At 45.9% G+C, this 12,218-nt stretch overlaps 1 protein-coding gene across 4 annotated transcripts in view; it reads left to right on the top strand.

Annotated features, from left to right (window-relative positions):
* Positions 1-12,218, top strand: part of SCUBE1 (signal peptide, CUB domain and EGF like domain containing 1) — a 441,848-nt gene that overhangs the window by 415,690 nt on the left and 13,940 nt on the right. For all 4 annotated transcript variants that reach the window (XM_055000435.1, XM_055000434.1, XM_055000433.1 and 1 more), the window contains 5 exons: positions 2,351-2,470; positions 3,148-3,306; positions 7,025-7,231; positions 8,022-8,183; positions 10,732-10,899. In XM_055000435.1, coding sequence (XP_054856410.1) covers positions 2,351-2,470; positions 3,148-3,306; positions 7,025-7,231; positions 8,022-8,183; positions 10,732-10,899 — 816 coding nt within the window. The remainder of the gene's footprint in view (positions 1-2,350; positions 2,471-3,147; positions 3,307-7,024; positions 7,232-8,021; positions 8,184-10,731; positions 10,900-12,218) is intronic.

Raw genomic sequence — 12,218 nt, 5'->3', positions numbered from 1 at the left:
GATCTCTGCTCAACCATGCCTTCTCCAATCAAGGTTAAATGGTCATCTGGTTTTCTCCTGAACCTTCTAGCTTCCTTCCCTGAATTATTACTTAAAGTTGGTAGCTTTAAAGAGTTCTTGTACCAGATCAGGGGCCTGACCGTGGGGTCCCGGAAAAAGTTTGTTACCACTATACCAAAAGTCCTAAGTCTTTCCTCTTCTGCCTGAAGCAATGATGGTATTCTAGGTGAGTGGAAAATCCTGCCAGAACAAACAACACCAGGCATTCGCCCAACACACTTTAGGTCAACATGAGATAGATTCAGAAGAAATTGGAGGTTTTGCCTAGCTCTCCACTTAGGGGTCCAATTTATATATTTACTCTGATAGGGATAGACATTCAAAATAACGGAATGTCTATCTAACACCGGGATTCTCTTCCCAGGAGGTGATGTAATCAAACATCTGCTCTGATTGGGACCATCATAGCCAGCATGACATCTCTCTCCGCTTTTTTTACTGCCATCCTGTAAATGGGCAAAATCAACGGCTGCTCGTGCACGCACATTCTCTCTGGTGACCCCATGTTATGGAATAGCCTGCCTGAAGAGGCCAGGAAAGCTCTCACTATCCTGGTTGTCCATAAACTCTGCAAAACCAAATTATTCAGGAGAGCTTTTTACACAGGTAATGGGAAATGTTTCACAGAGATGCTTCGATAAAGGGATAGGTGTAAGCAGTCGGCCCGGCCTCTGCTATTTTTAATAGCCATTTTGACATGGCTGCCTGTGATATTAAACGGCACCAGGCCGCTGGATTTAAAATGGCAGTTTGCATTGCAGCCAGAGGATCTCCAGCTAACAGTTGCTGAGTCCCACCCGGGAGACCCAGGCATGAATAGAATGCTGCATAGGAATGCAGAGAGATTTGCGGTGATTAGTTTTGCAGTCTCCTCAGCCCCTAAAGGAATCCAGTTCAACAAAGGTCTTGTAGAGTCACCCCACTTAACACATTCCTTTCCCTCCTTCTGTGATGATATATCTCCTGTCCTTGATTGAGGAGCTAATCAAATGACATTCATAAGTATTCACAGTTCGTTCCTGGGCAGGTAAATTCCCCAACTAAATTCATCAACTTAGCTCCAGTGGACTTCATTAACAAACTGCCCCTTTGTGCAGCGCTAGAACAAATTTTGCATTCTCTTTCACACACCCCGGCAGCTACCAATCAAGGTAATCAACCCTTTTGTTGATCCCAGGAACTGGCCGTTGGAGTCATTGTTCTAACAACTAGGTAGGTTCTCCCACCTCAGGGCACGTTTTACCTATAAAGGTAGTGACCCAGCCCCATTCAAATTGTACGCACTTATCGGATCCAAAGCACTGTTCCATTGAGGTTTGCCCTAAGCCTCTTGCTCTCCTGGCCAAGAAAGCTGGCATTTGAAGCTCTCCCTCCACAGACTTCGCTGCTCTCCAGATAGGTAATTATCGCCTTGCAACCCCCAGATCTATTCCACCTTCACTACTGCTTTTCCTAGGCCTCTTGTGTGTTTGCGTGCAATCATGTGTGTATGCATTTGCCTCTCAAATAAAACAACTATCCTTTAATTAAGAACACCGGCTTCATGTGTGTGTATCCTTGGGAAAGGACTCCGTAAATTATTGGTGAGAAAGATCCCATGGTTACCGGCCTCTCACATAGCTACCTTCCTTGCTTGCTAATTCCCCCACTCTATTCACTCGCAAGGAGACCATTCCAGATAACATAGGGACTATGCTACTATGTACTGTTTGTAGCTCTAAGTATGTTCCTACTGGATAATTCCACATTGTTTAATATGTCATGTTAAATTGCTTAGGATTTATTTCACCATTATTTCAGCTCTGTATTGGATTTCTACTTTTTTCAAATTTCTGCAATCCATATCATATTTTATTGTTTTTTGAACATCCAAGTTATTGATTGTAATAATGTACTCTGTGTAATCAGTCTTGACTCTCAGTCAGGAAGGTGGACTATAAATAACACAAACAAACAAACAAACAAACAAATGGTTGTTGGGGGTTTTCCGGGCTGTATTGCCGTGGTCTTGGCAATACAGCCCGGAAAACCCCCAACAACCATCGTTCTCCGGCCGTGAAAGCCTTCGACAATACATGAAACAAACAAATGTTGCTTAATGTGGAAGAGTTCCATTCAGAACAAAGGAACGATGGAGTAGAGCAAGCTCTGTAGAGTACCTCCCCTTACTCTGCAAAAAACAAACAAACAAACAAACAAACAAACAGCAAAAAAAATAAAAGTCTAGACCTGTCTTCAGGTTTCCTAAAACATAGCACAAATTATAACATATTTTATTTTCTGTTCTCAGACATATTGTCCCCACCTATCAAGCAGAAGGTTCGTTTTAAAATCAAGGATGCAAAGTGTCACTTAAAGCCACGTATCAAAGAAAAAAATAAAGATGCTGGGAAGCAGCAGGTAGCTACAGGTATGTGTATGTGTGAGGGGGGAGTTCAAAACACATATGCATAAAAAATTTCCTTTTCTTTGGGGGGGGGGACTTGCCATTTTCAGGCTAGATTGGCAATACAATGTGACTTCCATTTTGCATGGGACTGTCCTGCTGAAAATGAACGAAGATGCCAGTCATGACAGGTAATCTTCAGATAATCCGCCCTGTTTAGGCCAGTGAAGGTGGTGGGTGTTGCTTGTTAGGTCTCGGCTGGCGGCTGGCAGTGGGAACAGATAACTGGACATTGCAGAGTCTGGGAAGAGAGGAACAGACATGTTGGGCTATAGGAATGGGTTTTCTATCATAACTTTAAGTGAGAACAGTACTTGTGGGGTGGGGTGGTTTGGATTTGGACAATGGTGTGTGTCGGGGGGGTTAATCCTCCCCCCACCCAGTTTCCTGACCACAGTACTGCTGCAGATTGCTATGTGCCCACAGAGGAAAACATTCCAGTACACATATTCCCTCCCCAGTAGGATGCGTTGGGGTATGAATTTCTTGTGAGGATGCACTGCATGTGGATGAGCAGACGTTTTGGATAAGCATGGTTTGGCTCACCCAGATCCTATGGCATTGGCACTCCGTGTCCCATAATGTCCCTGCTGCCACTTCCTGCCTTGTTTTCTTTTCTATGTTGCTTCTGTGATGCAAAGGAGGGCAATTCCCTTGCACAGACAACTGCCAGGTGACTTTTGTGAACCTCAAGTGTGACTCTTCAAAGAAGAAACGCCGTGGCCGAAAATCCCCGTCCAAGGAAGTGTCCCATATCACCGCTGAGTTTGAAATGGAGCTGAAGTCTGAGGAAGTCTCAGGTTAGGCTTCCTGCAAAAAGAATGGCATATGCAGCCACTGCAGATCAAGTATGCTTGTTCTCGTGATTGTCACCAGAGTGTCATGCCTGTCATGGGATGGATCGCGTGGGGGCACGCATGTACTGCACTTACATCTTGCCTCCTCTGCTGGTGAGAGCTGAGCAGTTGAAACTCAGGAGGAGAGAGCAGTGTTTGTTCCCCCATCTAGCCATGCAGATTTCCCCACTGGAATGAATGATAACCAGTCAGTTGTGTGAGAGAAAGTGAAGGGACACATCCTGTCCTTCTGGACCATTAAGGCCTGAACTTGCTCCAGTCTGTACAGCTGCCTCCTAGATTCTGATTCTGCTACACACGGGGGCCAAATCACAGCTATAATTTAATGTTCAGAACACAGGAAACTTCCAGGTTTGTATAAAATACGATTTCTTAGAGAAAAGGGAGGGGGAGAGAATCCCAAAACAATAAGCCCTCGAATTTGGGAGACCTTTTGAATTGATGCAGTCACCAAAATTAATGTATAAAAACATGTCAGTGATGACCACCTGAGCCAGAGATTAGTGGACTCACTATACTGGTGGGAAGGGAAGGAATCCCTGGAGAAGAACGCAAAGTTCCATTGAGAAGAATGGCTGTAGCTCAATGGTCAAGCTTGGAAGGCAGAAGATCCCAGCTTTATTCCCTAGCATTTCCAGTTAAAAGCATCTCAAGTAGCAGAACTGGGAAAGACTCTCTGGAAATCCACTGCCAGGTAGAGTAGACAAGAGTGACCCCAATGGCCCATGGTCTAACGCAGAATAAAGTGGCGGCACATCTTCAAAAGCATGCAGCAGAGGGAGGCCAAAGCAAAGTGCAGAAACAGCAGAGAGGCAGGACTGAGAGAGGTGTGTCTGGCTGGAGGGTCTGGGGAGTGACCTCGAGAGGCCCTGTTTGTGTCTTCTCTTCATTCCCCAATCCACATCTCCTGATGCACACATCTGTGGGCTGCCAAGCAGAGTCTATGCGCCAAAAGATGGCTGGAGTTGGAAGGTGAGGAAAGAAGTCGTTTACAAAGAGGCCTGAGTTCAAACAGCTTAAGCTCTGTGAGACTTGCTGTCTGGCAAAAAGTGTTGTCTGAACCCAGCTTTACAAGTCTTTCTCTTGTTATACAATCTAAGCCAGGGGTCCCCAACATGGTGCCCCATGGGCGCCATGGCACCCACCAACACCTTTCCTGGTGTCCACCAAGTGTTTTTAGAAAGTGGGTGGGGCCAGGCGGGGCTGTTGCCAGCAGGGCTTCTGACTTGCCATTGGAGACCTGATTGGCTGGGCAAATTAAAATAACATTGTTTCAGTAGCAGCTATGACTACAGTGCTGGTTTTATTCTCTCCCTCATTGCTCTTTCCTAGTGCGTTTTTTAAAAAATTACTCCTCTTATCCACTGCACTTGTAGCTTTTATCTCATGGAAGCCATTTTGTGGTTGGCTCCACCTCCCATGGCACCCATTTTGTGGTGTCAGGCTCTGCCTGGGATTCTCTTAGACTGCTTCACGTCATCAGACCAGGCTGAATGAGTAAAAGGTCTTTATTATGAGATTACCACAGTACAAAGCAAATGCCAGGAATACCAGGGCAAGGGGCAGTGGGCTAGTTATACTCTCCTACCCCTTTTTTTAAATCAGAAGTCCATTAGGCTTGGCACGTGTTTCCTAGCAGGAAAGCTGGAAGGGGGAAGAGATGCAAGCACCGAGGCTCCAAGGTCATTCGGCTGGTTCCCAGGCGTCTCAAGCTCCATACCCCACCACACCTACAGATAAGACAGTTGAGTGCAGAGCAGCAGCAGCAGCAGAGAAAATAGCAAGAGAACAGCAAAGCAACTACAAACCGTCCATCCCGCCCCCCCCCCCCCATAAAAGACAACACTGAGTATGGCAGGCAGGTCACAGGCCTGCCTGACATGTGGTTGTTCTTACCACCTTATGGAGACCTGCCTTTCCCACCTCGCTATTCACTCTAAAACTCCCTGCACAGGTTTGGGGGTTTCCCAGGCAGTAATGGGCAGTGCACACACCACCTGTCTAACCTCCAATTTAGCAGGCAGAGAGCCCTGACCCAAATCCTCACAGGGTCCCCTCCCTCCTCTTCCAGAGGCTCAACCAGACAGGCAGCCCTTTCCCTGTATTTACTTCCCCTCACCCAGCTACTGCCCAGTGCTATTGGGGAAAGTGAGCTTAGAGTTTATTTTCTCTTTAAGCACTGCCACCATTTATTTAAACTATATTGGTGCATTTGTCATGACCAGAGTGTCTGAGGTTTGTGTGTGTGCTTTTATTCCCCTCAGCCAACAACTTCATTCCATCCAGAGTTAAAACAGAAGCAAAATATATTTAACTCATAAATAAACTGCAGTTAAACAGGGAAGGTTACGATGTATCAAAGTGGATTTACAGCCAACTATCTTTCTGGCTGTAAACCTTTCTAGCAGTATCCCAAACCCACCTCTCTTCTTCTCATTCTCTCCAACTGATTCCAACTGTCATTGGCTCAGCATTCTGCCCCTTCTCATTGGTTGGTTCTCAGAGAGGCAGAGCTGGAGCCGGTCCTGTCCATCATACACCTAGTGTCAGAATTCCAAGGGTGCCCACAGGCTAAAAAATGTTAGGGGGGTGGGCCTGATTTAAGAAAGAAATGTGCACATGGACTGCCTGTAATCTTTGCCATTACTTGATTTTTTAAAAAATATACTCATGGAACATTATGCACAGTTAAGGCTAAAAGTTAAATGAAAAAACACCCCAATAAGTAACACAAAGAGACTTTTTAAAAAAGTTCTCAACCAACCAAGAATGCCTCTGCACAGGCTCCGTTGAAATGAATGGGAGCCGCAAAAGTACTACGAAAGTACAAGTGCATTTTGGTTCAGTGGGGCGTGATCAGGGAAGTGTCCCCACAGCTTGTTATTCCCCAGACTTCTGACAGCCGAGGCTTTTTTTTCTGAATCATCCATGGATTCAAGCTTTCTCATGTAACTCATGCAAAGACACAATTGGTGATGTTAGAGGACAGGAAATGCTGGCAGATCTCTAGATCAGATGTGATTCAATCAAGGCTTTTTTTCTGGGAAAAGAGGTGGTGGAACTCAGTCGGTTTGCCAGCACAAGGGGCAACTCTTGGCAGGAAGTGGTACCCCTGTTACCACATGCGCATGCACAAAGTGCATGCACGCTCCCAGGACCACACAATGATGTCACTTTGGGTCAACTGGAACAAGGGGGGAGTTTTTTAAAGTTTCAATCGCCCTCGGTGAAAATGGTCACATGGCCAGTGGCCCCGCCCCCTGATCTCCAGACAGAGGGGAGTTTAGATTGCCCTCCATGCCAGCTAAACTCCCCTCTGTCTGGAGATCAGGGGGCGGGGCCACTGGCCATGTGACTATTTTCAAGAAGTGCCGGAACTCCGTTCCACCACGTTCCTGCTGAAAAAAAGCCCTGGATTCAGTCCTGATATACAACAGAATAACTGCCATAGCAGAAAGCTGATTGGAAGGAAGCAAACTTCAGAGGAGGATTTATTTGTTTGTTTGTTTAGCTAGCTCACTAGCAGGTTCCCTGGAGAGGTGACATAGAAATTTTCCAAATAATGAAATAAATATTTTCTGTCAAGTCATACTTGGATCTATCTCAATTTGTCCCCTCTGAAATCAGTTGTTTCTAGTTTTCTTATCATTTCTCCACCTAGACACTTGTAATGTTGATTGTTTGCGGAAAAAGATGGAGCAGAAGCTACAAACAGCAATCAAAACCTTGAGGAAATCTATCACCAAGCAGCAATTTTACATTGAATTTTCTGGGACAGAGTATGAAGTGGCTCAGAAGGCAGCCAAAGTAGTCCCTGAAGGACATGGACCATGCAGGACAGGGCAAATGCAACAGGACGGCAAGTGTGGTAAGATCCAAAGCACAGTGCTTGGCACTGAGGGGCCGCTTGGGCACAACCGCCACCAAACAGAGACATTTGCAGGCTTCTTCTGTGTTCTCCAGGTCTAACTGGCATACAGATTTCCCCATGCAGCATCAATAGCAAATGTACACGGAACTTTTATTCCGTTGTATGTGTGTCATTTTGTTCCATAATATTCATTTTCTTTCTTAAAGTTAGTATACCTCTTCAGAGTCTTTATTCTCTTGCAGCAGAAAAGAGTGAGAGTCCCGTAGCACCTACAAAGCTAACAAAATTTGTGGTAGGGTACGAGCTTCGTGAGCCACAGCTTACTTCTTCAGCTCATTTCTTCTTCTTTTTCAGATTCTCTTGTTCATTCATTTCCATAGATTTCAAAAGGAGCCTTCTTTTTAGTCCCCCACCCTGTTGTGTAATCCACCTTGAGTCTCAGTGAGAAAGGAGGACCATAAATGACATAAATAAATTTAAAAATTTTAAAAAACCAATAAATTTCGATGCCAGTCTCAAACAGTCTTGTTCCAAGCCCCGAGATCTTCCCTGCAAAATCTAAGGCAGATGGGAGGCACCAGACTCATCCTAGATACAATGACCATTTTCACAGTACAGCCAGCACAGGCAGGAGGGCAACACTTACGTGTGAGCTTTCCATCTTTTGCAGAGAATTCAAAGGGACTCCAGTCTGGTTTAAGATCTTCTGCCCCAAAGGAAAGGTTAAGTAAAGCCTTAGTAGAAGGAATGAAGATGCTTGATTTTTATTTACATTTTATATTCCCAGTTACCTGCCGCACGGGCACCTATTACAGTGGAGAACACGATCAATGCATTCCTTGCTCACCTGGAACTTTCCAGGAGACCGAAGGCCAACTCTCTTGTGAGCCATGCCCAAGCAGTGAGGGACAGGGAGTGGCCGGTGCACAGCACATGTCAGAATGTGGAGGCAAGTGTCATTTGTTTATAAAAAGTACATGCAGAAATAAGGGATGGACGGTGAGGAGGTATTATGCAATGGCCTGCCTTGTAGATCAAACTTTCTGTCAGTTTTCGTTTATTGCCTGCCAAGAAATCTTGGCACATCTGCTCTGGAAACTCTACGCATTGTAGAAGATTCTGGGACATGTCCTAGGATGCATAGTCAGTTAAATACAGCACTAACCAGGTCTGTTGGGCCACGTACGTTTTTGTATGAACTGGGTGTCCCCTTGAGCAGGGGTAGGCAGAAGGTCACTTGCCAGTGACCCGTCACTCCATTCAGTTAGAAGTCGCTCTCTGCTCTCCTTCAGTGCTGCTTTGTGGAGCCTTGGGCAGCAGTCCTCGTTCCAATAGTCCAGAGTCAGTATCTGAGGGGAGGTCCTCCTGATTTTCCTGCTCCTGTGACTCCCTTTCTTCTGCTTGCCTTCTTCCCGTATTTGGTGTTCTTCCTTTTCCTATCACTTCCTCCTCCTGTTGCCCTCCCAAAAGTGCTTCATGTGTTTTCCCCAAAAACTTCTCCTCACCATCCCTGATAAGCTGGAGTGTGGATAGGCATGCCTCGGGCCCTTGTATCTTCTCCTCCAGGAGGGCTACCAGCTTACACTTGCTAAGAATATGATTTCCACTACCCTCAGATAAGAAGACACACATGGCACAGACTACCTCAGCTACCTCCGCCATGTTGTTTCAATCCACATAGGAAGTCGACTAGTCTTTCCTGCACTCCTTCCAAACTCCCTTCCATACTTCCACACAAAACTCCCTGTTGACTCATTCCAGATCACAAGCTCACTAGGTTTGTGAGGCTATTTATACAGTTGTGTAACTTCAGATCCCACCCCAACCAACTCAAAGTAGGTGACTCACCTCACTCAACAGACACAGGGAAAGGGGGGGGGGAAACTACCAAATCAAACCAAGCACAAGCGACACCCTTGGTATTACCATTTGTTTACCCCCACACAAAGCTTCCTGTTTGCTCCTCCTTTTCACTTGCTCCAGGAGCGGGTCCTGTCAGAGCTGCTGTAGCACAGTGGTTAAGCGGTCCGGCTCCAAATCAGCACTCTACTGGTTCAAATCCCACTACTGCCATGAGCTCAGCAGGTGGCCTTGGGGAAGCCACTCCTCTAAGACCCAACTCCTCTGCTGTTTTATGGGGATAATAATAACATTAACTTGTTCACCGCTCTGGGTGAGGCACTACTCTGTTTAGAAGAGTGCAATTATTGTTGTTATTATCATCATCATCCACATGATGATGATAATAATAACAACAATGATGATGATGACAACATCATCCACAAGGGCCTGTGGATGATAACTCAGTATGAATTTAGGCAGATTGGGAGAGGGAGGGTGTGAAGGGATGAGCCATTTCTTACATGCTCGATGGCCACTTAGGGGGCCAAGAAGGAATTTTCCTCCAGATCAGATTGGCTGGGATTCCTGGAGGTTTTCTGGGCATAGAGAAATGGCCACTGGGGGAGGTAGCTGTGAATTTCCTGCAATGTGCAGGGGTTTGGAATAGATGAAGCTTGGTGTACTTTCCAGCTCTCTGTTTCTATCCTTCCCTTTAAAACTGTCATAGCAGCTCCCAGAAACAAGATGTCTGCCCTAGAATGTACGCCACACTTTCCTCCAGCCGTGCATTCCAAAGAGAGATCACTTGTTGTGGTCAAGAAGAATTATCTGCCATTACTCTTCTTCAGGGATGCCAAGAAGGGAGGGTCCTCAGAGTAACACTCTTGCAAGGGACTTGTTTACCTTGGGATGTTCGTGGTGTTGAATTGATCATATAACGTGGTTTCATATGTTTGGGTTAGGTCTGGCTAGAGGCCTGGGGATTTCTGATGGCTCTTGACAGCTTTGCTCTGCTTCTTATTAAGAAGTCCTTGATAAACATCCAGGGATGGCTTTTGGCAGCCATGATCCTAATATGAGAGAGAGAGAACCACTCATCTTTATAGTCTTTTTAATGTTACTTGGAACAATCATACTTTGGGTGGGGGAGGGGTGTGTGACTATCATTTGGTGTATGTAAAATACTTTTACATTTACTTTTTAAAAGAAAAGTGAGTGTTTGGGAACATTGAGCGTTGACTACATTGGACATTTCTGACATTACTTGGAAATGATTGGCATTTGAACAACCTTCAAGATGAATGTTGTAAGTTATGGGGGGAGTGCAGCAGTCTTGTACACATGTAGGTTAAACTGTGTGTCTTAAAATATCATGTCTTAAAATCATATCCATGCAAATAAAGATCTAGTTCTCATTGATATGATAAGTGTTTGGGCTATTCGCTTTGGAATACAGATAGAAGCTTACATGATGGAGTACTCCTTCATAAAAGAAATTCCCTTTAAACAGAAAATAAAGAGCTTCGACCATTTTATGCCAGTGCAATAAATGGTAATTATGACATTCAAAAACATTCATGGTATAATGAATATCTGTGTTATATTTCCATACAAAGTTAGGCTGAATAATGCAACAGAACATTTTTAATTTCTAGGGCAGTGTTCTCCTGGATATTTTTCTTCTGATGGCTTTAAACCTTGTAGACTCTGCCCACTTGGCACATACCAACCTGAGCCAGGAAGGACCCTCTGTTTTCCTTGTGGTGGAGGACTACTGACAAAATATGAAGGTGCAGTGACGTTTCAGGATTGTGAAACAAAAGGTAGGTTTGGAAGTAAGACCGGCAAATAGATTTCTGGTGACTCAGCCTGGACCTCTGAGGCTCAGTCCAAGCCCAGGATTCACCAGCCGCTCCTACCCGCCCCTAGTATTTTGTTCTGTTCCATGTCTAACGTTTTATTTTCCTTCTACCCTCCTCTGCAAAAATAAAGGTTTAAAGCGCATGAGGAAAGTCCTGGTGTGTGTACTCTCAAATACACACTCAGCTGGGATTACTCCTTTACTTTCACAGGGGTTATTTATTGCCCAAGCGCTACTTTTCACAGAGGTTTTATCTGCCAAGGAGTTTGCACCTCCAAGGTCCAGACAACTTGGCAGTGATTCAGCTCTAGCGGAAGATGCCCCTCCCTCCAGGACAATAAGCACACAGCAAACAAGCTTCAGAAAGACAAACCTCAAACAATTCAATAAGCAAACAGCTTCAGGTAGAAAAATGCACACTTACTCCCTCTTGCCTGTCATTGCGCCAGTCCCACGCAATACTTGCCTGTTCGCATACTCCAGGAATGAGTGTAAGCAGGGGCTTTGTGACGTGTGTCTTCTATAAAAGGCATGTTCAAATCTGTCACAGACACTTAGGGCCAAACTTAGGGCTACCAGGTCCCTCAGCTGGGGCGGAGGATCCCCGCTCACAGCCTCTGCCTGCCCCCCCCCCCACTGCTACTCACCTGGCTGGCAGGTGAAAGGGTCCAGGAGGCAAAAAACCTCTCGCACCAGTGAGCAGCAGGTGGACTCCCACTGCTGGGCAAATGACCTCACTTCCTTAAGTGACGTCATCAGGCCCAGCAGCAGGCAAACTCCCGCGCTTCACAGGGGCCCAGATTGGCAGGAGCACGCCCACCACCAGCACAAAGGCGTCACTTCTGGAAGTGACATCATCACGCCTGCCAGGAGCACGCACGCACGCACTTCGGGAGGGTAAGGAGACCTGGCAACCAGAGCTAAACTAAATATGACTGCAAACTTGTGCTGCCACAGGTTCACTGTTGCCCTTTTAAAGTGATTTTAAAGTGTTGTAAGGGCTCCATCCTGAACAGGCCCACGGCGCAGAGCTCTTCCTCCCCTGTGCCTTTTCAAGTGCTGTTCAACAGCCATGGGAGCCTGCACACATGCGCATACACACACGCAGCTATTTTGGCCCTTGAAAAAGCACACGGGAGGGGAAGCGCTCTGTGCTGTGGCCTCACAGCATTTTACAATCACTTCAAAATGGCGACAGCGAACCTGTGGTACCCATGAGTTCACTGTCACACTTAGTTTGACCCTTCGTGCATGGCATCTCAGACATGTGTACTGACTATA

Source organism: Eublepharis macularius, chromosome 16, assembly GCF_028583425.1.
Source record: "Eublepharis macularius isolate TG4126 chromosome 16, MPM_Emac_v1.0, whole genome shotgun sequence".
Taxonomy (NCBI): Eukaryota; Metazoa; Chordata; class Lepidosauria; order Squamata; family Eublepharidae; genus Eublepharis; species Eublepharis macularius.
The sequence above is the reverse complement of the archived record's forward strand: the minus strand, read 5'-3'. Positions and strand labels throughout refer to the sequence as shown.